This window comes from Python bivittatus, unplaced genomic scaffold (genome assembly GCF_059951505.1).
Source record: "Python bivittatus isolate LINGU-HERP-01145 unplaced genomic scaffold, Pbiv_v1 ctg000080_np1212, whole genome shotgun sequence".
In the NCBI taxonomy this organism is placed as follows: Eukaryota; Metazoa; Chordata; class Lepidosauria; order Squamata; family Pythonidae; genus Python; species Python bivittatus.
Genome location: NW_028277035.1, coordinates 85,882,799 through 85,908,209, shown reverse-complemented (window position 1 = coordinate 85,908,209; position 25,411 = coordinate 85,882,799). Strand labels below are relative to the sequence as shown.

The 25,411-nt window shown below is 38.7% G+C and overlaps 1 protein-coding gene across 1 annotated transcript; it reads left to right on the top strand.

The window, feature by feature from the left end:
• Window positions 1-7,054: 7,054 nt before the first annotated feature.
• CIMIP7 (ciliary microtubule inner protein 7) lies at window positions 7,055-25,360 on the top strand. The gene is made up of 4 exons (XM_088134800.1): window positions 7,055-7,081; window positions 11,545-11,658; window positions 22,622-22,699; window positions 24,851-25,360. Exons 1-4 carry the CDS (start codon window positions 7,055-7,057, stop codon window positions 25,358-25,360), a joined length of 729 nt encoding a protein of 242 aa, XP_087990926.1.
• The last annotated feature ends 51 nt before the right edge of the window (window positions 25,361-25,411 follow it).

Genomic DNA, 25,411 nt, shown 5'->3' with positions numbered 1-25,411 from the left:
CCATGCAGCTGTCAAAAGCACAGAAGCCTAACAGAAAATGTGGGAATCGTATTCTACTCTGGATTAAACGAAGTACTGTAGCAATAACTAAAAAAAAAAAAAGTTTTCAAAAGGATACCCATATTAATAACGTTGCAGCAAAGAGCTTAGCGACACACAACCTTTTGTAATCTAGCACGTATTTTTCTCTATACCTGGAAGAGGGGGGAGGCAAGTGAGGAAAACATGAGAACGCGGCTTTTTACCACTGAGGAAATGCATTGGTTCTGATCTTCGTTAAAATTTACACCACAATGCCTCCATTACTCTTACGGTTATGAAAGCGTGGTAGTTTAGCTCTACTTCCGAAGTAAGAGAGAGCTGGACGCACCAGCGTAGAGAGACTAAGCGGGGGCGAAGCCTGCCTGGAGGCAACCGGGTGGGCGACACCCGCCCAGCCTGGCGCGCCAACTCGCGCGCTCGCCACTTTTTCCCCACTCGCAAGATCCTCCCCGGGAGCTGCGCGCCGCGAAGTTTAGCGGCGGCGCTTGCAGGAGCCACAGGCGCCGTCCTACCCCCTCCCGGAGTCTCGGAGGTGACCTTCCCTCTTTCACCGAGACACTTTGGCAGGAAAAATAAAATTCACGTGGGTGAAATAGAGTTCCTACTTTCTTCCACACGGGAAATGGCAAGACTTCTTCCTGTTATCCTTCTCACAGATGGGAAGGTGGGTTCAGGGACCATTTCTCCTGCCTCAGAAGTTTCCTCGAGTAAGAGCTAGCCCCCTTTCCCCTTCCTTTCCGGCGTTATTTGTGTTTAGTTGACAAAGTATAATATAAAGTTGTCTGATACATACAATCCTGATAATACAATATAGCAAGTTTCTCAATCAGATGCTGCAGAGAGGTGTTGGAGTGCAACTCCCATCTCCCTCAGCCAGCATATCATCAAACATGCTAGCCTGGAATAATGGCACTGCAGTCCCTCCGAAAAGGGCTGTATAAAGACAATGCCATCCATGAGCCGGAACTTTTCATTCATATCAGTGCTTATATACTTTGATGAGATTGATACAGTTATCTTTTTATTCCTGGCATTGGCTTTAAAGTCAAAATACTGTTCAGTTTTTAAGAAAACACCGGAAATCAAATGTGATTTTTTTTTAAAAAAAATCACCATGCCTTCAGGAGTTCAGGGCAGTGCACATAGTATTCCCTCCTCCCATTTTTTCCACAACAGCCCTGCGAGGGAGGTTGGGTTGAGGGAGAGGGACTGGCCCAGAGGTACCCAGTGAGCTTCTGTGGCTGAGGGTGGGCTTGAACCTGGACTTCCCCTCTGCCAGCCCAACACTGTAAGTCCCATTTTGGCATAATCAGTCTGGGCTCATGGGTCATTATCTCACATACGCTAAATACCATTCACCTATATTTTATTTATTTGTCCCCAGCTGTTGGGCGTTTGTGCAAAATGCCTTCTTTGGGCAGCGTCCATCCCAAAAGCCGTCACTTATGTGACCACCATTCTGCCTGCCCAGGACGTTCAGACAGAGTGGGTGCCCTCCAGGTCCCTTCAGTTACATGTTACATGTAGACTGAGGAAGTGTGCCTTCTGGTTCGCTGCCCCCACCCTCCAGAATAGCATCCCCCCCGAGATATGGATGGCACCCACTCTTCTGGGTCCCAGAAGGCCCTTAAGACCTGGCTCTGTTCTCAAGCCCGGTTGTTAATGTATTTGTGAGGCCCCTCTTGTAATGGTACAGTTTATTGTTCTGATTGTTTTATTCTGGGCTGCCTGTTTGTGATTTTTTTAACTGTTTTTTTTAATAGTTTCTTTGGATTTTGTAAACTACCAATAGAAGAGACTCACCCCAAGGACTCCACATTTTGTAAGCTGCCCAGAGTCTAATGGAGTGGGAGACCATAACAAATTTATTGAATTGAATTGAATTGATTGGAATCGAATCAAATTGAACTGAATTGTAAAGACGCAGGTGGCAGGGCCCTCCCAAAGGACAAAATCTGTTAGGAGGCAAGAAGAGACTCTTGCCTTTGTTACACTCAAAATGCATTAAGTACCAGTGAAAACTGAGCTGGTTATATAAATAAATCATTGCAGTTTCCTTCATTTGAGCATCCTGAAAGATTCACTTCTTTTATCATTGCGGTTTCCTTCATTTGAGCATCCTGAAAGATTCACTTCGTTTTACATTATGCTGTGTAAAGCTCTTTGCAGTAGTTCTTTTGACAATGGCAGAACAGTTTAGGTAGCAGACAGCCCCTGATACCTCAAAAATGCAGACGTTTTGAGCTGGATTTCGATCCTGAAGATTTTCTATTGAAGAACTCTATACTTGCCATTTAGTAACCTCAACTCATTCCATAAAGAACAAAATCAAGACAAAAGAAAATCTCATTTCATTCAAGAGTATGAAGGATTAAAAAAGGAAGCTAGTTCCTATATTCATGTATTGTAACATTCTTTAAAGCAGATATTACAAGCCTGCTTTCTATAAAAGTTATAAAATAGAGGAAACAATCTTTTTCCATAATGTATCACAGAAAGTTAAAGTCATCCAATCTAATTTAAATTGCCTTTGGACTTCTCCCAAACCATATCCAGCCAGTTGGATACATACCGTATAGAATCCTTAGTTTTTCCTGTAGAATTTTTTTTCATTTATCAAAGTAAAGATAACTTTCAAAGTCAGTTAGAAGTTATGATATGTAGTGCCTACATTTTATAAATGTGTGCTCCTTTACAGCTTGATCCATACATATTTAATAGCAATGCCATTCCCATAATTATGATAAAAATGGCTTACCAGTTTGTTTAGAATTGCCATCTTAGGTTGTTTGATTACAATGGCTCTCTGTTGGGCAGGGAGGTTTACAGTACCACAGAGAACATCATTCAAGGAGTTTTTACCTACTGTAGTTTATAACTTATGTAACTATCTTATGATGGTAAGACTTTTTGTATTTGTCTCTTAATAGAAATGCTAGTATTTATAACATATAAATACTATGGGGATTTTACTTATGGAGCAAATTATGGCTGGTGAATTTTTCTCATCACAACAGCTAGGTAAATAATCCATGAGCAGATTATTCCCAAAGGAAGATTTCAACCTTGGCTATGCAGATGTAATGACTTATTAACTATTAATTGTTTCAATATCCTACTAAAGAACTGAAAAAGTGGATCAAGGGAGTAATATTTCTCTTTTTCTTCATAATTATAAATTTTGTATATCTTCTTTTTTCAAACTCGGTAGCTAAAATTGCTCAACGCTATTTTGCATCTAATTTCATGAATGCTATATATAACATTGTTCTTTAACAGTTTAATAATTTTTACATAATGCGCAAAAAGCATATTTCTTACACTAATTAGGCCATATGTAAATCTCAGTATTGTTAGTAAAGATATAAAAGAAAACTGTACCATTTTTAACATACCTTCTCTATACAAAAAGCTTTATATTCCTGTTATAAGTAATCTGAATACAAATTAATATATTATTCACATGTGAAAAATGTCTAATATGAGGGCTGCTTTGTATGGCTGCCTGTATATGGTAAAAAGAAACTGGAAGTATCTTTCAGAAGAGATGCTAATTAATGTGGGAGGTGATGTTATCTTTTCTGATTTTGCTCCAGATTTGTGACATTAGTCAGCCTGCTCCTGGAAGTTCATTTCAATGCCTTAAGTGTAAACATCTATGTATCAAAATATTTAACAAAAAGAAAAAATCAGAATGCTTATTCTGTTATATAAATCTGGTTCCCAAATAATATGACTTGCAGAATTTAGATTTGTGGCAATCAATATTAGAAAAAACTATAATAATTCCACCCCCTCCTCCCAAATATTAGAAAATAGAAAATTCAGTTCAAACAAGGAAACTGTATACATAGTAAGAAAAGTTACAGGCTAGATTCACATACTTAACAGATCAAAATCAAACAAACTACATTATGCCTTATGACAATAATGAACCCAAGCATGATGGCTTGTAAACTAAAATGTATGAACCCCAAAATAAACCCAAATACATTCAGACATAGGCTGTTTAAGACAGACAGTTGGGATAGTAGTATCTTGCAGATATGAGAAGGGGTCAAGGGTTGTACATGACATGTAAGCCTTGCTTCTGACCAGTAATAAATAACAATGCTACAAAAACATATTTTTGGGGTCTCGGCTTGCACTTAGTTAATTCTTTATTTGCGACCAAGAAAGCCAGAAATGAATATTTTTTACATGATTTAATTTCACAAGATTTAAAATCTGCACAGGAAGTTTGAATCATACTTCTTTGTAGTTTGTAAGTACATAGTTTGTGCCTAAAGTTATACAACATGCAAAGCTATAATGTAGCGATAGCTTTATATACAAAATTTTACGTATAAACTCAATCACCATGGTATAGCATTATGTATAAATTAGGCACTGTGACTAATTCAGTGAATCATAAATCTGCTATGTGTGCACCCAACCTAAATTGCATTAATGTTTTGTCTTTCTAACTTGCCTATTTCTGTGGAATTTTTCTTTTTTGTTGTTATAGTTCCCACAGAAGTCCTACAAACTGTTTTGTGCTTTATAGTTTCAATTAAATGACACTGGTCTGTCTTGTCATTTTCTGCTATTATACAGAAAATATCCTGCTTCAGATGGGGTTGTGGAAATTAGCTTTTTTAGGATTGTCAGTTGATCCTGTGGGGTGCTGTAAAAGTTTGTTTTAAAGGGATTATATATGAACATTAAAAAAAAAATTACTGAGGAAGAAAAAAGTCTCTGTTGTCATTTATGATTGTTAATTCCATCTTCATAGTCTCCTTTCTTTCTCCTCCAAAATTCAGAGCTTAGGGCTACTGTCAAACACTGACTATGAAGTTCTTGGAGGTATAAAAATTTCATTAGAGGCTATTTCCCTCTGAACTGATTCCCCTCAGGGATCACCATTATGAGTATAGCTGTGTGAGACAAGATGTCATTCTAAAACCTGGGTCCTGCAGGAAGTTATAAGGATGTAAAATCAATTTATGTTGGTGGAATTAATGCATGTATAACTATGAGAAAACACAGATCCAGTCCATTTCAAAAGACCTGCGTGGCTCACAAGAAATCTTGTCCTGAACATGGTTTCCTGAACTTGTCAACATTCTTCATTTTTGTCCTTCAAAAAGACAGTGACAGTTTCACCCCTTGATATTTCAGAAAAACATTTTACTATGCATAATGATGCCCGCTAAACTTCACATTTCAGTGTCAGAGCAAAGTACAAATTTAAATTTATGACCATGTAAATAATATGTATCCATGTCTGTATATGCGTGCAAATGTGTTCATCTTTTGAAGCGAGATTGTAATTATAAGCAAGAGGAAGTGTCGATAGCAATGCATAGACAGAAAGATGAATACTTGACAAGCACATTTAATAATCCAATTTGGAATATCCAACTTGCTATCTACATAGTTTTTAACCCCTTAACAGTTGTGACAATTCAAGAACAGATGCATTCTGCTCCATTTTGCGAAAACACAGTCTCATCTTTTGAGCCTTAGCTCTACATATTGCTTATTAAGAGCAAATTTTACTGTAGAAATGGTCCTGGTTGCTTTTTTTATTTTAACTGTAATTTGATCTACAGAAAGTAGATGAAGTAAGTGATAAAGGCCGCATATCACAATAATAAATAAAATTTACGGAATATCCTAATCTGATTAGGTTTAATCAGGATAGCCATATCCTAATTTGTAGGATTCGGTTAGACCAGTGTTTCTTAAACTTTTTGCTCTCAGGACCTTTCCCACTCTTAAAAATTGTGGAGGACCCCAAAAGAGCTTTTGTTTGTATGGGTTATGTTTATCAATATTTACTGTATTAAAAATTAAAATTGACGCATCCATAGAATATTTATTTATTGAATCATGTAAAAATAACAATATTAAAGCCATTAGATATTAGCATAAAATATTTTTCATGGAAAAACCTTTTTGTTTAAGGAAATAAATAACAATGAGAAGAATGATATTATTTTACATTTTTGTAAATATCTTCAATATCTGGCAAATAATTTTGATTTTGGGGACCCCTGAGAGGGTCTTTTGGATCACACTTTAAGAAACACTGGGTTAGACTACTTTATTCTAGTTAACTGGCATTGGCAACTAGTTCACCAACATTTCTGATTTTCCTAGACTCCATTTCTAACATTTGCTATCCCTCAGACTCAGAGCCAAGTTTTTTATTTGTTTTGTGCTATAGATAGAGTAACCATACATCCTTTATTATAAAGGACAGTCCTTTATTTCAGAAATCTATCTTTTAGATTCATTTACTTTTCAAAAACTCACTTTTGTCCTTTATTTTAAAGGTCATGTAACGTTTACCATACAAAGGGTACCACTTCATGCACAGTCTTTCGCGTTCATGTGAAAAATATGGAAATGGAATTGTCTTTTCAAAATCATTTACCTATAATGTTTGATTTTAGATCGTTTTATTAGAATATGCGTTTTCCTAAAGTCTTTCTTGGTTTAGCTCTTGAATTTTCCTTTGTAAAGCAAAGTGACAAACATGAACAATATATATATATATATTTATATAAATATATATATATATATATTTATATATATATATATTTAATCCTTAGGATTAAATATATATATATTTTTTAATCCTTAGGAACCCCTTTCAGATTTGCCTCTTTTTCAGGTTTGTCCTTTATTTCTTCCAAGGAAATATGGGCAGCGTAGCTATAGACCCTGAGTGTGATCCTGCCACTGGGCGAGTGGGCACTCGCACGCCTGTGGCAAAGAACTAGTAACCAACGAGCGTTTGCATTCCACGCTAAGGCTCCCCCAAGATGAAAGGGCTCCCAGGCGCCACTGAACGTCTTGGCCTTGATCTAACAATCTAACTGCTTTCCTCACAGAATGGTTGCTTAGCAACCACATAAACATGGAGGGCAGGTTCTAGGCCCCCGTTTCAGCCAGCTTCAGGTGACTGCTGTAAAAGCGGAGGGGACTGGCTGCTTTTATGCGGCTCCCCTCAAACTGTGGGGGGATGCCAAGTCCTATTGTAGGGACATGGGTAAGCTCAGCAGCTGCGATGAGTGTTGTCCCTGGCTATAAGAAGGGCCCCGTCAGCAGTGCTTTCTACTTTCAGGAGCAAAGAAACAAATGGCCGAAATCCACCTGCAAATATCCCCCTTTGATCTGGAAACGCTTTGCCTTAGAGCCTGAGGCACAGAAATGCTAACTATTTACATTGTGGCGGGAAACATGCAAGGATCTGACCAGCTTCAGTTTTCCAGTCCTTAAGAGACCCCAGAATTGCAGGGTCCAAAATTCAACAGCCAAAAGATGATGTTTTCTTTTTCTGTTCACAGAGAAGGTAGCTCAACAGGTGTACTAAACTTCAGAGGGGCTTGATATGCCGGTTTTGTACATAAAACCCCCACACCCTCAAAATGAAGAAGGGCCAGAAAGGTTTGCCTGCCTGCCCCGATGATCCATGCTCCCCCCAAGAGACCTCAGGGGAAAAAAGTTGTCTAAAGAGAATATTTCATACTTGTTATTACTTCTTAAGTTGAGAATTGAACCTTGGCCTGCTGTCTCACGAATAAAGCTTTGCACATTAGTGTCACTGAACGAGGGCACGAAAGCGCCTAAGGGATGATGCTACACGGCTGTTGAGGTTAATTTGGTCTTGCAACAGATCAACCCAGTTCAGAATGGCAGAGATGGTGTCAGCTAGGAGACCCACTTCCACATTTATCTGGTGGGATGGTAAATGATGGTTTTAGACTGGTGTTTCACTGTAGAAGAGGACAGAAATGACAAGGGCTGGTTTGATCCAGATCCTTACAGTGATCTCTGTACTGGGTCAATCTTGAGCCCTATGAATTCACAGCAATTTTTCCTTATTTCTGCTGCTCCATCCCTCCCCACAGTCTCACTGCTGGACCCCTCCCTGCTTTCCTCAAAAGAAAATGGTTAGGGAATAAGCCTTGTTGTTGCCTGGCAACCACAGCATGTTCATCTCAGGCAGAAAACAGGAGCAGGCTTAGGCCAATGATAAAAATGCCAGTGCCGTCCCCCATAATTGTATATAGTCTTCCTCTCTTCACTAATTCATAATACTGCGTTGCAAACTTCCACCGGACCTCATTAACTCCTCCCTTCTTTAAATTATAATAATCCTCCAGGCTGCTACTCTCTATTTTTCAGCTTATCAGACACCTAAGAATGTGCATCTACCCAGATATTTCTTTTTCTTGATTCCTGATTTCCTAACCTTCGTTTTCCACTAGAGCTGCCATTCTTTTCCCTCTAAGATTTTTGAGCAACTGAAGGCCACACCAAGTAAGCGTCCTGCATGAAGATTGCTGCTGTAGTGTGTCCCACGCAAGAAGAGAAAGATGATTTACAGAACAGGCAAATATGGATCTTACATAATCATTTCACAATACTGGAAACCGAGCCATTAACTTTTAATTTTCAGGATACCGCTTAAAGAGGGTATGTTTCATTTTAATAGTAATTTTATTAAAAATTACAGTTACAGAGATAAAAAAACTAATACAAACTAAATATAAGTAAAAGAATAAAAAGAAAAAATAGAAAGTGCAGAAAAGAAAAAAACAGAAACAAAAATAGAAAAGAAAGGGAAAATAAGAATATAGTAAAGAAAAAGAAAAGAAATATATATATATATATAAAATGACTTCCCTTTTCATCATAAATATTTAAAAAATTGAGTAATTTATCACATTCTCTTAAAGTACAATAAATGATCTCTTCTTCCCATATCCCATCTCTTATCTATAAACAAATCCTTAAAGACTTGTCATTTCAGTCCTGATCAGCAAAAGTCCATTAAGGGTTACCAAAGATAACATTTCTATTTTAACCTTGATCAAATAAACCAACTTTATATTCCTTCCTTTTACTTTTAACAATCTTGATCTTTAGTCTCTTCAAATAATGTCCCAGAACTTTATTTTTTCTCATTTTTTCTTTTTCCCTTCTCACAAAATTCTTCAGTTTCAATAAACCTCTTTTGTAAATCCAATATTGGAAAATTATCCAGGCCATTATCTTGGTTTGTTATTTGTATATCCCTTTTAATTATTAAGATGTCAGCCGGTTTCTTTTGTATGTCCAGTGTAGCCTGTAGCCTTTCAGATCAGTCTCAGTCTTGTCAGGTAAAACTTGTTCCTCTTCCATAACATCTTTTAAACACTATCTATAGAGGCAGACACTCTTAAAATAAACTTCTGGGTATTGTTCAAAAATATCCTTCAATATGTCCAGTGTTCAAATATTTTGCTTTATTCTGTATTTCTAAGTTGAGTTTGAGCGTTCTTCTCCTTTAATTGTAATCTTTAGTCCCTTCTAGTTCCCTCTAGTGTCCAATTTTTAAAGTCTTTTCTTATTATGTTTTTTTTAAAGAATTCAAAACAAAAGCATTTTCCCATGGGAAGGATTCTTTATAAGTAATTCCAAAAACTTATTTCAAGTTTATCTGGAGCCTTAGTCAATTTGTAACTTTCTAAAATCAAAGTTTTAATTACCTTTTTGCTGTTTATTCCCCCCCCCCAAATTAAGCTCTTAAACCTGTAGTTAAAACTTATTTCACTAAGAATTGAAGGAAACTCACACAGTTCTGTCAAACTTGTCCATCCAAAGGTTCCTAATAATTGAAAAGCAGTTAACAAGCGATTTCCAAAAATGATTATAAAAGGAAGTATGCGAACCCAGTGTCCTTTTGAAGGTACTGACCGTGGTTTGAGCAAGAAGGAGGGTTTGTTTCAGACTATATAACAAGCGGCTATCATTACAAACAATTGTATTAGATGTGTGTGCCAAAGGTATACATTCCACTTCATAACAAGGTGATTAGCTGCTAGGAAAGAAAATGAGTCACAAGTAAAATGCTAAGATTTTAACTTTGATAGCATTTAAAATAATACTACCTAGACTGAATTTCTTATAATGGTCAAGTCGGTATTAACTTTCCCTCTATTATGTTGTTGAGAGTCAGGCAGCATACAAGTTTAATTAATTATTATTATGGTTGGTCACACAGTCAGCCAGATGTTTAGAGTGGATTTGGCATTTTTATCCACCTATCAAGTCCTTTCCAAGGACCTGGGATAGGCAAATAATAATAATAATAATAGTAATAGTAATAGTAATAGCAATAGTAATAATTATTATTATTATTATTTTAAATAATTTTATTTAATATATTAAATAATAATTATTTAATAATAATAATTATTATTATTATTATTATTTTCTGAATTCCAGGAAAATATTCTTAAATCATAGCTATCCTACTTTGGGTCCAGATTCTGCAGTAAAGCAGCATGCTTAAATAAGACCCACAGAATGATAGTTTGGTCTTTCCTAGAAATCTCCAATGAAAGCAATCTGTTTCCATATTTTGTTCTTCTGTAGAGAATTTTCCTAATGTTTTTCTGAAAATGTCTTTAACAACACTTGATAAATATTATAAACATTCTTTCTTTTCTTCTGACAGATTTAGAAATACAGTTTAAGAAAGCATTCAAAATATCCTCTTTCACCATTTCCTTCTGTAAATGAATAAATCAAGAAAAGCTGAAGGATGTGTTCTAATCACAATATACCCTGTGTGGTAGTTTGTGTGATATATATTGCCATATTAGTTGAAATGTGGAACCGTGTATTAGTTTGTAGCCCTGAGAGCTGTCTACAGTGTCAAAAATGGGACACAAAGAAGACGGTGCATAGAAACTGAATCTTTGCCTCCTGTTATTATAAGTAGTCAATCTTTCAGATTTGGTTCCCCAAACTAAAGTGTTGATCCTTGAGCAAAGAAATTACAAAGATTAACTTCACTGTGAAACAGGTGTGTTAAACTTTATTAAGAGATTCAACATTATGTCTCTTTGTTGCATATGCTGCAACTAACACAGCTACGCTTGTCAGAACCTTTCAGCCAAGCCATTGTTGTGAACCAAGCAGCTATCAATGGAGAATAGCCAGTATTCATGGGAAGTTTCTTGTCAGGGAGGATAAATTTAGGTTGAAGCAGTGTATCTGGACTATAGCGATTGAGTTTGGAAGCTCTCCTGATTTCCCCAAATAAAGTATCCTTGACTGGTGTGGGTCTTCCGGGCTGTGTGGCCGTGTTCTGGAAGTTTTGTTTCCTAACGTTTCGCCAGCACCTGTGACCGGCATCTTCAGAGTGCAGGAGCACAGACAGGAGCAGTTCTCTCTGTGCCCAGCTGGAAGACCCACACCAGTCATCGTATGCCGGCCGTGAAAGCCTTCGACAATACAAAGTATCCTTGCCTGGTTCTTTGCTCCAACCTGAAGAGCCACATTTCTGGTCAAACATAAGAATAATAACAAATCCTTGTAAACTCTTTTTGTCATTGTCAAAGACAAAATGTGACTTCCACTGGCTCTACGGTATCAAGCTAACCAGAAAGTTTGGAGCATCTGTGGGATCATATTCCTCAGTTACTAATTAGGGACTCCCTCTTGCCTATCTTTCTTTAGCATGCCAATGGTTTCTATGGCAACCACAGAAGCAGATGCAGGAGTGACTTCAACCAGGAGTATCGTAAAGCAGCCCGTCCACAACCTCCTGATATTTTTTTGAAGAGGATGAAGGTGAGCGGCAGTGTACGTCTTGTTGCTCTCTCACGGAGCAACCAGAGAAGGTTAAGGAAGGTTGCACAAATACTTCGCCCTTGCCAGCACATCTTTCTGACATTTAATAGATACTAATGGAATGAAGGACCTTCTGGATCTTTAGTAACCAGTTTGTTTTTGCTCAAAGACAAAACATGCATACACTGGTAGTAGGCCTCATTGTAAGTTGTGAGCAGATAGAAAATCCGAAGAATCTTCACTTCAGAATTTTTCTTTACTTGATTAGAGCACAGTTATTCAAATCTGACATTCACCTTTCTCTTTATGTCTTTCCAGCCCTTGTTTGCTCTTTTAAAGTTCAAAACCCTAAAGAAATGTTCTGAAAGAATGTGCTGGAACTGTTTATTCAAATACGAATCTAGCACTGTTCATGAATAGCAGTAAACCATATTTAAAAACAGCCTAGCTGACAGGTTGCCACACAGCAGTGCTTCATCCCACATCCCTTTGCCTGTCGGCTGGATTAGATGTTGGACATAGGTTTAGTGTTCTTCAAGAAGAGTGCTAAACATACGTGGAGAAATAGCCCAATTGACAGGTCACAGGTGTGGCAGAAGAGTTTGAAGTGTTTAGCCTTTGTTCCCACTGTGTATGTACTCTCTCAGTTAAGTGTGGGATGAATCAGGAAGGAGTTATTGATAAATGCTGCAAGGTGAAGTATTGGCAGAAATGGCTATGGCTGGTGGGCACCTGGAGGGTACACCAAATAGCACCGCATAAGTAAAATGGCATCTCCCCAAATAATAAAACAAGTAGAAAGTACAACCACACAAAACTCCAAAGCAGAAAAAAACCTTACACTGCATGCATTTGGGACAGAGCCAGATGCAAAGAGCTGGCAGAATTTGGCTCTTTTCCCAGTTTAAATCAATTGGAGCTCCTGTCCTTTTTGAAAAAGAGTCTAGTGCTCTTTCAAAAGGCCACTGAACACATGCTTGAAACACATCTAGGATTCTTTCAGAAGAGTGGCAAACCCATTTCTAAAAGAGTCTCCATAATGCCTGGTCAGGAATGTCCAGTCTCTCTGACAGCCCAAGTTAAAATGGCCATCAGGGGCAGTGCCAGTGACTGCAATGGCATACCTGTAGCACCACAAGTGGCCAGTAAGAGGTGGGCAAATGCCAGCCCCTGACGATGCCAGTTTGTCAAGAGAAGGGGAAAATGCTACTTTAAAACTGTAAAAGCATGGATTTAAACTGCCTTTGGAATAGGCTGGCAATGAGACAAAGTTGGTGTTATGAGACTAAGTCCTCTTGTAATAAGAGTTAATGACAGATCTTTGTGCCATGGTTAGCAGGACATGAGAATGAGCCAGGTGTTTTTTACAGTCTGCAAGAATTTCAAGAAGGTATATATGCATGTTTCCTCTAATGGCCAAGTGCTAGATAGGTAGGAATAACATGAATGACTGCATTGGAATAGTTATGCTTTTTGTGCTTGGAATCTATCTATCTATCTATCTATTTATCTATCTATCTATCTATCTATCTATCTATCTATCTATCTATCTATCTATCATGCATGTGTGTGTATAAACTATAAGAAAATTGCACCTCTGCAATTTGGCAGTTTTTGATTTTCAGTGATACTGCAATTTTCAGTGATACTGAGGACTGTAAAAAGACATCCAGAAAAATAATACAGGCTGTAAATTGCCCATATATGGTTTAGGAAACCAGCAGATTCTATGTCATAACCAGTCTAAGCACTTTTCAATCAATTGTGGAACTTGTGAAATAATTGGGATATATTTTTCTAAGTGTGATTCTAGTGTCGGGCAGAGTGATAATCACAAACATTCCTGTTTGTGCAGAGCGCAGCAAAAACTCCAGGAAAATATTAGCCATGAAAGCAAACACAATGTAATGTCCATTTCTTGTTTCCCAAAGAAATCCAGTCAGAAAATATATACTAACTGGTGTTTATTGATAAAAATGCAAAAATCCATAAAATGCAAATATCATACAGAATATAAAGAAAAATCTTCTCATTAAATGTAGCATCCAAGACTTATTAGCAACACAAGCTTAACAAAATCTCTAGCTACAAACTCTTAGAGAAGAGGTACACTACTTGTTGTTACAACTACGTAGCCCATAAAACCTACATAGTGGCTAACACTAAAACAACTAACAACTACTCAGAGAGGCTGCACATTTTCCTCCTTGTATTATAGCTCTATGCCACCCCCACTGGGTAACTAGCATACACACTCCAATAGGTGGCAGTAAATAGCACAATACACAACACACAATAACAGGTGTTTTTCACATGATCTCTGTAGTCAAAATATTATTTGTTATTGTTGTAAAGATAACAGGATGAATCCTTTCCCATGAGAAAGAAAATCCTGACATCTAGTTCCATTCTTCCCTCATAAATGGCGGAATAGCTGGCTGAGAGAATTGGATCCCTGCCAGCATTATAACAGGTTGCCACAGCAGAGGCATCTGGTGGAAGTCACAATGACATTAGGTGCATCATGATACCATCATGCAAATAAAAAAAAAATTTGCATCAGTTGTTTTATGCTGCAAATGATAGTATGTAAGCTGCGTTATTTGCATAATGTTGTCATGACTTGCAAGATGTTACTCCCTACCTCCACCCCCCAGATGACCATTTTTCACAGCAAGGAAAGAAGCAGAGTTTGGCAGGAAGGCACAAGTGCATTATCCAAGTGCAAGTGAGGAAAGAGAAGAATTAAGTTTGTACCGTCCAGGATAAAAGCCTCAATTCATTACTTGTCAAAATCTGGCTGCCTTTGCCCATCTTTCCAACTATCCAGACCTTAACTTGAACTAAATCACAAACAACTCTCAGTTGTTCACCCTCAGTTTTCCCCTATAGCTAAACCGTGTGTCATGCAGCCTAATTAAAGCTTTTGAATCTACAAATTGAAAGAATTATAGCATAGCATATCTTATAATTTAAAGTAAGTTTCTGATGAGAAAGTGCTTGTTAGAAAGTAAAATTTTGTTAATTATTTTCCTGTTGTTGCCTTAAGGGCTCTTATAGTGAAAAGGAGGGTATAAATATATCCAATATAAATAAATAATCAAATTCTAAAGGTATTAGGCTAAGATTAGTGGAAATTCCCCTTCTTGTTATTATCTGCTTAATGGTGCCAATCGATTACAGGCAGCTCATTTCAACTTCAGGGAAGACCTGATAAAGAAATTCTCATCTTGTTTTTATGAATTCTACCTGCTGGAGGTTGAGATAGCAGTTAAGCTGTACTGCATTTAATTGCCTTGGCCATTGTCTTACCCTGTATATTGTGTATATTCTTGCCACCACATTCTGGCACTGATAGCATTTGTCCCCAGTAGCTGATGATGGCAGCTGCCTCCTAATTCTCTTTTTAGACCCACAGCAATTTTGACAACAGATAAAGTCAGGGCTAATGCTTCTGGGTGCACCTCTCTCCCCTGTGCCTAGAATTCTGTCACCTTGTAGCAGAAGTGGGAAACAGAGCATCAGTATACCATAACTAGGTAGCATAAACCTGAACAACCACTAGCTACCAGCAAAAAGTTAACATTTTCTGTCTCTTTGCAACCAGCCTGTTGTTGTGGGGATTTTTGTGGTTCAGACCTGGTATGCCTAACTGAGCATCAAATTGTGACAGCAGATTTAGCTCATGTGACTCTGCATCTGCCTTGGTTAGATAATCTCTGATCCTTGCAGTTTGCTAGAGAGATCTCACACTGCTGATTTCCTAATCAAAATGTTAGTTCTTCTCATTTATTTCATGCAGGGGGGAAATGGTAAAACTTGACGTGTGTCAGTGGAGTTCTAATGTAATTCTAGAGTTGGGGTCAGACTCAGCAGAGCGGGATTCCAGCCTCTTAGTATTTGTGTTTATTTAAGTAGGTAATTCTCTTCTTACTCCTACAGCATTTTGGCATAACAAATTGCATGTGCTGAACATTCCTGCTTTGACAGGAATTATTTTAAAAAATCCCATACAAAAAAAAAAACTAGCAGTGAGTTTTAACCCCTGAAGCACTATATTGCTTGGTGACTATCCTGCTGCACATTAATGCTGTTTAATACTATTGAGTGCTTGTCAACCTACAGAACATTCTTATTTCAAAAACTCTAGAAAATATGTCATCACTCTTTGGATTTTGAAGCCCATAATGCTTAATAATGTTGATTTATTTTTCAGATTAAATATGCCTCTCCCATGAATTGTTGTATTGCTATATAGAAAATGGAATGGTATAGTTCACTATTAGTGCATAAGCTCTATTTTCAGACCCCAACTTTTCTAATTCAGGTAACATGGCTCAGAAAAATCTTTGAGATTTTACAGAGCTGCTGTTAGCCAAGGCACTGAACTGCCTCCATTCACACGTTGCATTAAGCCATAATATGTTTGTTTGTTTTTGGTTTAGTGTATTTATGAACCCAGTCATTGTGGTTTATAAACTACAGTTATGGCTTAGCGCAATGGGTAACCTAGCCGTTGTATCTTATCAAATACACTTAGTAAAACAAATCATGACAGTATGATGAAGGAACATGGCATGCTTAAAATGTTTTTCAAAAGTCTGACATGGCGAGAATTCAGTCAGTACAGGATTGCTTCACAGATTCAGAAGCTGGTCATCTTTGCTGTACTGTAGCTGCAATGCAAAAATCTCAGGTTCAGTTCTTTGCATTGCAGGTTGATTTGCTGAGAGTTTCATACATAAAACTGCTATAGACTAGGTAGACAATAAATGGATTAAATGGTCTCATTATAAGGCAACTTCATATGTTCTTTAGACAAAGATGGGTCCTTATTATTTATAGAATCCTTCAGGTTAGAGAGCAATAGAATAAGTAGAGCTCTCCGGGTACCAACCAAGGCAAACCTCTCAGGTGGTGCCCCCTAATGGGGACAGTTGAGGGTACATGGTGATGAGGACATTTGTTCTTATTTTCTTCTTTGTGAACTTGATTCCATCAAACGAGTTGTTGATTAGGTTATATGGGTTTATCTCATTGTTCTTTTTTATTATGATGAAAGTAACTTCTAAACAGTGTATGCATATTTTGAGTTGGATTAATGGAAGGGCTATATTTTCTAATCATTGCATTAATGTTTCTGCTGAGAATATTGAGGGGGGGATCCTATTGGAGGCTTTTGATCTGCTCACAGATTTGGCATTCAGATTGAAATGTTGGGGCATAAAGCAATGAGTTTGGGCATTTTGCTCTTTGTGTTTTCAGTTAGGTTGTATAATTTGTGGGGAAGACCATTGCAATTATCTAGCTAGTTTTATGTCAACCACTGTGAAGAGAGCAGTGACATCAAAAGGTATCACAATTTGGTCCTTTATATATTTTGTTATGGTTCAAGACCAGGAATATGAAAAGAGAGAACTTCACTAGAGAGAAATTTACACTGTTCAAATCTGAGACTATCAGAAGTACCAGAATTCTCATTTAAGAGGACAGACAGGCCTAGATTTTTGTAATACTATGAAAGTGAGAAACTTTATAGATTTTGCATATATTGATTTTGAGTATTTACCAATTTTGCAAATACTTTAAAAAAAAAAAGAGATTGTATGTTTCAAATTTATTGTAATAATGTGTTTAATCCCAAAACCAGGAAGTTACACTTGAAAAGAAGGGCTGAGGCAATATAGGAGACTGTTCTCCTATGACATAGGTAATAAAGGACTGTATGAATAGATGCGCATGGAATTATTGTGTGATTGATACACAAAATGTAGATAAAACAACATAAGAGAAGAATTTAGTCTGAACTTACAAAACAGAAACATTTTCAATAGCGTTACCACCACACACTGTGCTAAGTCAAGGTTGGCCTCCTTTTCAGATGGCAAACAGGCTCCAGGAACTTGCATAATTATAAAGGCACTAAAATACATTGTTAAAAAAAATAATGGCTGAAATTTCTTGAGAGGTTTTGGGGGAGGGGGGTTAGCAGTGTTGTCAGTGTCTTTTATAGGCATTATTTTGCTAATTCCTGCACTAAATCATAATGTAGCTTGCTTGGCTTTTGTTACCATCAGGTGTGAACCCAGCTATAGTATCTGTAAAGCTTGACTGATAGCAGGAGTGAGGACTCTGAAGACCTCGGGGCTTCATGTAGCTCTAAATTTGTTATTGGGGGTCTCCAGATGATCTCAGTTCAAAGTAGCTGAAAATGTTCTCAACTGTAATATAATCTCTAAAATAGGCTTAACATTTTTTGAGCCTTCCAAAAATTGTAAGTGTGCCCCCAGTCTTCAAAAAGTTCCACACCTATGATTTATGGCTGAGCATTATATATGAAGTGGTTCACTATGGCTTGTTCAACAAATCATATTTAAATATAATTATATCTATACATGACAAGTGGACACAGTGTATTTAGACAGACAGTAAATTGCTTTTAAAATACAGTATTCATGAAGAATTTAAGACACTACACAGACAACAAGTTTTAACAGCTAAAGCTCTCTACCAAAACATTTACTTAATTGAAATCAACAGAAAAGCTACCACTTATGTTCCACCTTGTTGGCCTTACTGCCTCCTCAGCTCTGACAGATGTGCAGGTTGGCCAGTACACCATAACCATGAACAGAGAAAGCAACTCCGGCAGAATATAAATCTGATTTTTAGTCGACAATTGGCAAGCGCTTTCCAGGCATCAATCAATGGCACCATAAATACTCCCTTAGAAAAATCATTCCTGGAGCAGGTTGATTAAATTCATCTGCTAACAGAATATCCCTTGAAACTGACAGCTGCAAAGTGAACATGGAGGGTTTATAATTCAGGGGCTGAATAGCTCTGATCTAGGACTAGGAGGAAAGGCTCTCAGCTCAGTGCTCTGCAGAATAGTACCCATTAACAGGATGCACTGATAATGATGACTAGACTTATTATCTTACTTTCTGTCTTTCCCCTCTTTATACTAATTGTATTCTAAAACTATATGAAACATTGCAACTAGGTTACTAATTTTAAGAAAGGGAGAAACGGAAATCCATTAGTATATTTTTTTTGTATGTCATGGTGGGATTTATGTGAATGATTAGAATAAAATAACCATGGGGAAGATTCACTTGACACTGTTAAGAGAGTTTGGATGTATAAGTTATATTTATAACATAACTTATCTATATCATAATGAATTAAATCATGTTCATTGCTTGTTAAGTGCTGGGAAACCTTGGGGAAAGAGCCAGGTATTTGTTCCTTTCTAGAATCATAATTCACAATAGAGTTGGCATTTAAGAAAGTTGTATTAGAACAAAATTTGAAACAAAAAGGATGCCACAAAGGACATGACTCTATGGCCTTGTCAAAATATTAGCAACTTCAGGGCACGAGAAATATTTTTTCCTACCCTTCCTCCAAGATTTCAGAAGAGCTTATATTTAAGATTCACAACTTTTGACTAGGTTCACATATCCTAAACAAAACTAAACAAAACAATGTGGTTTTGTTTATTTTGAATTACAGTAGTGTGATGTGTGAATCCAGGGAACTGTGGAATAGTCAACAAACCATGGTTTAAAGTATTGTAATATTTTGTAGTACGATGTACAAATACAGCCTGGAAGTTATTTAATAGTTGTTTGAAAACCAGCAAACTTGTTGCTAATTTTGGATCTGAATCTAAATCTCCATAATCTGGGTAGTATTGTTTATCCTGCCCTGTCACTCAGTAGAAAATATTATAACATTTCATCATAATGTTTATAATTGTTAGGGAAAAAACCCAAAATCTGTATCTAATATCTGTCTTCTAACCAGCACATGGAAATGTTTGTGTAGAACTGTATTTAACTAGATTTCAGATGGGCCAATCAATTTCCTTAACTTTCAAGGAAAATTGGGATATCAAAGTCTGACACTTCTACCCTCTCCTGTTTATCAGCTGCAGAAACAGCTGGGTGAGGTCATCCACTGGTTCTGGGTTCAGTAGCATCAGTACACCGATGATACCCAGGTTTACATCTCTACCCTGGGCTGCTCAAATTAAGCTGTCAAGGTGCTTGTACAGTGTCCAGAGGCTATTTGGGTCTGGGTGGGGAAGAACAGACTCTGGCTCAATCCTGACAAGACTGAGTGGCTGTGGCTGTTTGGCCCCCTTGGGTCAGGGACATTTCCACTGTTGCTCTTGGATGGAGTTGTACTTTCCCATTCCAAACTTGTACACAACTTGGGAGTCCTCCTGGACTCAAAGCTACTTCTCAAAGAGCAGGTGGCAGCTGTGGCCAGGAGGGCCTTTGCATAGCTACCTCTTGTGCACCAGTTTGTTTATTTATAGATTTAATTTATATGGCCACTCAATTCACACTACTATGAGTGGCTAACATCAGATTAAAACAACAATCTCTCTCTACACACACACACACACACACACACACACACACACTCTGTGTATATATGGAGAGAGGGGGGAGAGAGAGAGAGAGAGAGAGAGAGAAAGAGAGACTCCTAAAAATTGCACTTAAGCCCACCAGTACATCTGCCTAATCAGCCCTTATGGACTGGCTCACCCTGGCCCAATTCCCAAGGGAAAAAACAGTTCTTTAGCACTTTTTGAAAGTCCAGTAGGGTTAGTGTCATTAGGATCTCAGGGAGTATGCTGTTCCACAGGAAAGTTACCTCAGCAGAGAAGGCATGTCTCCTGGGTCCCGTCAGATGGTGGTGTTTAATGGAAGGAACCTGAAACATGCCTACCCTCTTCAATCTTGTGGGATAGGCTAAAACAATAGGAGATAGAGGATCTTGCAAATAACCCAGCCCTTTGCCATGAAGGACTTTATTGGTGGTAATCAGCATCTTGAATCGTACAGTACCCAGAAATCTACCAGAAGCCAGTGCAGCTTACAAAGTAGAAGTGTTATATGGGTGCACCTCAGTGCATATGTAATTACTCACACTGCTGCATTCTGAACCAGTTGCAGCTTCTGAGTGATCTTCAAGGGCAACTACATGTAGAGCATGTTGCAGTAATCCAAATGGGAGTGGACCAAGGCATGAGTAACTGTGAGTAGGGCCTCACAATCCAGGGATGGGTGCAATGATGCACAAGATAATTTATGCAAAAGCCTGTCTAGTCATGGCTGTCTCCTGCTGGATAAACAGGAGCCAAGAGTCCAGGAGGACTCTGAAATAGTGTATCAGTTATATCTGGGAGAGTGCTAACCCATCTAGTACCAATGATGGAAAGTCAACATATCTGGGAGGCTATAGAACACATAGATACTTAGTCTTGCTAAAGATAAGCCTAACCCTTCCTCATCTAGTCTCCTATAGCCTCCAGACACTGAGAAAAAATCTTGAGATCATTATTTGGTTGCCTAAGAATGGAGATGTATGGTGGGGTATCATCAGCATAGTGAAGATACCTGACCCATGCCAGCAGATGGTAGCTTTATAAAGCTCTTAATAGCAGTGTGGAGAGAATAGAACCCCGACAAAACCCCTCAAAGCAGGAGCTTAGAACTAGATCCCTCCCTCCCATTAACACCAACTGGAAACAGCCCTGGAGAAAGGAGGAGAACCATCACAACACCATTCCTCTCACTCTCACCCCCCTGAGCTAGTCCAGAAGAATACCATAATATTCTTTGAAAGCTGTTGAGAGATCAAGGAAGGCAAGGATGGATGCATCTCTACCATCCTCGTCCTACCAGAGATCATTCTCAGATGTGATCAGTGCTATCTCAGTACTATAACCAGGTCTGAAGTACAACTGAAAGGAGTCAAATAATCTGCTTCCTCCATAGCTTTCTGAAGCTGTAGCCCAACAACCTTCTCAACAAACTTCCTAAAAAGGGAAGGTTGTAGACAGGACAAAAATTGTCCAGTAGTGTTGGGCCCAAGTTTTTAAGGAGCAGATGCACCACTGCCTCCTTAAATGTAAGCAGGACCTCCTGAATTAATTTATCACCACTTGGGTCCAACCACATCTTCCAGGAGACCTTGGTAATCAAGAGGGACATATAAATAGTCCTCATTTAGCAACCTCAAATGGGACCAGCAACTTGGTTATTAAGTGAAGTGGTTGCTAAGTGCAACTTCAACTGGGCTTACGGTCTTACTTCAGCTTCCCTTTGCTTTACAGACCTGTCGTAAATGCAAGGATTGGTCATAAAGTTGGGAATAAGATGATTATTTGACTTGATCCATGAAGGCTTTCCTTAAATGGTTTAAATGCTCTGACAGGGAACAGGAAATCTCATCATTTTTCACATCTTGGAGCATAAAAGTTAATTGACTTGGAAAAAAAATAAAATTTCACTATGGATATATAATCAGCGACTCAAAATATTGCCCATCAGATTAATTACATTAGCTTGTGATGCCTGCAGTTTGTTGAAAATGTAGGAATTGGTACAGATATTGATCATTTATGGTGTTTATGAGCTATCTTGTTAAGCAGAATTTTCTCTATGTGTATATACACACAGAGGCCTTGTTACCAACAGAAGATAGATATTTATCATGTATTATAGGGAGGTGGTGATTTAAAACATTCCAATGTGTTGCAGTTGCTTAGGGAATAGCACAAGTAATACTTGTAGCCTTGTTCCTGTTGTCTGCTTATCTTAAGCACTTATAAAATAATCAGTTCATGATAAAGGTACTATAAATATGTAGTAGTTTTTCCAAAAGGAAGAAGACTCTGAGAAGTTTCAGTCTTGTATTCACCATACCACACTCCAATATTATAGCCCAGTAGCATTCTATTATATAGGTGGAGAACTGAAACATAAAACTTAGGGAGACTACATGTACCTTGCATAGCCCCAACATGAATGCATGCCTTCTTGGTTGCTAACCTGAATGTCTAATCTCTGCAGTTTCCAGCAAAATTCCATCCCTGAGCTACTGCAAATATTGTAGGGTGTGCATTTTGCAGGGCACTAATCACATCTGTGCTTTTTTAAAGGAAACCCCTTCAAAGCACATATTCTCCAAGCATGATAACAGGCATGCCTTCCCAGGATCGGCTACATATTTTGAGCATGTGAGTATACTACAGGGAGGGAGGAGAGGAGATTCCAAATCTCTTGTTTCTCTCCTCTTATGCAGCAAAAGAGGAAGCAGTAAAGTTAGACAAAGGAGCGCTCAGTTATTTTTTTAAAAATTCTCATATCACTAACCCTCCCTCAGCAGCTTCTTGGGTTCTCTCAGGAACTCATATCACCAGTTGCCTTTGTAAAAGCAGCAGCTGAGCCATGCACCTAACCTCTTAATTGCTTATAGCTTCAATTGTACCCAATGTGTGCCTGAAACACCCCACCATTTGGGGCAGAAATCAGTAGCTTTGGGGCCAGGATGCTAGTGAAGCCCAATCTGTGTGTTTTCCTCTGGGTTGGTTGAGTTTTTTTTTTTTAATCCGGTGTCTTTTATTGTGTGTGTGTGTGTGTGTGTGTGTGTGTGTGTAGATAGATAGACAGACAGACAGACGCCTAGAGTTATTTGATTAACATTTGAAAAATATGTAAAATAAAGAAGACACAGCTGGGGAGGAGGAAACTCAGGACTGGATTCTCCCACACTATACAAACAAGTGTTTCTGTAGGTCTTGTCCAGCATCTGAACTGCAATAAACTGAATGGGGTTTTTGGCGGGGGGGGGGGGTCCCTTCAAGGAAGACTTGCCTCCTGGTGACTGCCTGGACAAGTCCATGCAGTTTTCTTGGCAAGATTTTTCAGAAATGGTTCCTAGGGCTGAGGAAAGGTGACTAGCCCAAAGTCACCCAGCTGGCTTCATGCCTAAGGTGGGACTAGAACTCACGGTCTTCTGGTTTCTAGTCCAGTGCCTTAACCACTACACCAAAGTGGCTCTCAGATGGGCACATATATCTTTGAAAACAAAAACAAGCAGGGGGCAGTGATTTAGTGTAGGGGTGGGACTCCCCCCACTTGCCACCCCATGGAGTCCACTAGCAACAGTTGCTTAAAATTAGCAGCATTATTTCTGGCAACTTTGAGGTGGGAAACACACAGAGAAAAACGTATTGGATAAATCCTCAAATAAGCTTGAGAGTTTTTAAAAAGCAATCACCTGTCCAAAACCTGAGGGGGGGGGGAACCCACCAAAAATCCTGATCTGCCCACATACATGATCCAACCCCACACACTTTGCATTGCACCATTGCTTTGTCCACTGAGGCCCTTACCCACATACGTAGTCTGATCTCCAAAATGTACCTCCAGATTTATTGGGTTTTATGGGGGGGGCAATGTGCTCATAAACACTTTCCTTGGTGTGTGCAACCCCCCTGCTCCACTGTACTTTTAAATAGTTCTACATTATTGTAATTATAAAAAATAAAAGGGAGAAAAGCATTTGTCCTTAGAGTTCTAATTGTTTCTAAAAATGCCCCTACATCACACATGTTCTTAGAAATAAAAATAATAACTGGCTGCAAGCCAGTGGTTTGTTTATAAAAGTTCCCTCCTGCAAAGAACAAAAAAAAAAAAAAAACAGTTTGAGGTTGATTGTGAGCATCCTGGGGGAAGGGATCAGAGTATGATCAGGAGCAATTCACCCATTTGCCTGTTGGTACATTGGTATTCTATGACTGGCCATATACATTCTGGTAGCCATTTTGTGAATGGGTCACCTCCTCTGGCTGCCTTCCATTCCTCTTCTCCTTCTATCTGGCCATGCAGCTTCTGTGGGGAGAGGACCCCTTGCTGGAGGCCATTCTTCTTGGTAGCTGTCATTATTGCAACAATAGTTCTCAGGTGCTTACAAGAAAGGGATGCTAGAGGCCTTCAAAAAGATTTCTTCTGCCTGCCAATATTGCTGTTGATAATTCTGTCACCGGGCCGACAAAGGGAATTGGAACTAGGGCTCACTCCACAGAGGCTGCCTTGAGATATCCCATCACTGTCCAAGTGCCATCATCAGAGAGTTACAAACTTGTTGAATTCACTATTAGGCCCAAAGCAAGCAGCTATTTTCCAACTTTGGGAGAACAAGTTGAGCCAGTCTAGGTTCACCAGGTGGGCTCCCTGGAGGCTCTTTTCAATGGCCTCCACAACTTTTAAAAGGTTACATTGGTGTTCACCTTTGGTAAATGGGGTCTTTTTTACTCTTGAATTAAGCTGGTCAGCTCATTCCTTTGCAGTGCAAGTCTGAACAGATTCTCGTTGTTTTATGGCAGGGCTTAGGGAGAAGGAGAATAGATGGGAGCCTTCCCAATACCCAGACCTTGATTGACTGGATCCCCTTGAAGGAGGAATTAGAACGCGAGAGGCCCCTTCTCTCAAGTTATCAGTTTGACTTCCACTCCAAAGGGAAGGTTCCCCAGGTCTTAATCCATCATCGTCAATCGCAAGAGCAACTCCTCCAACGCATACCCAGCACCACCTATCAGCATACCTACCGAAGCTACTGTCTGTATGAACCTAACCTGAGGATATTCAAAGAGCAGCAGGTGGCTGAACTGAAAGAGCCCGAGACTACTGTTCCTACTGTTCCTGCTTCCAGTGAGCCCAGCACTCTGGTCTCCAGTGACCCTCCAGCCCCAGCACCTGCCTCCAGCGAGGCCACTGCAACAGAGACCAGAACAGCTGCAGAGGCTGTTGCTCCAGCACCTGTTTCTGGACGTTCTGTGTTTCATCTGCCACCCCGACTGACAGTTTCTGACTGTTTGCACTGGCATAATTGTTGATCACACATCTGATAGATCCTCTTCATTTGACTGAGGAAAATGAAATACTCC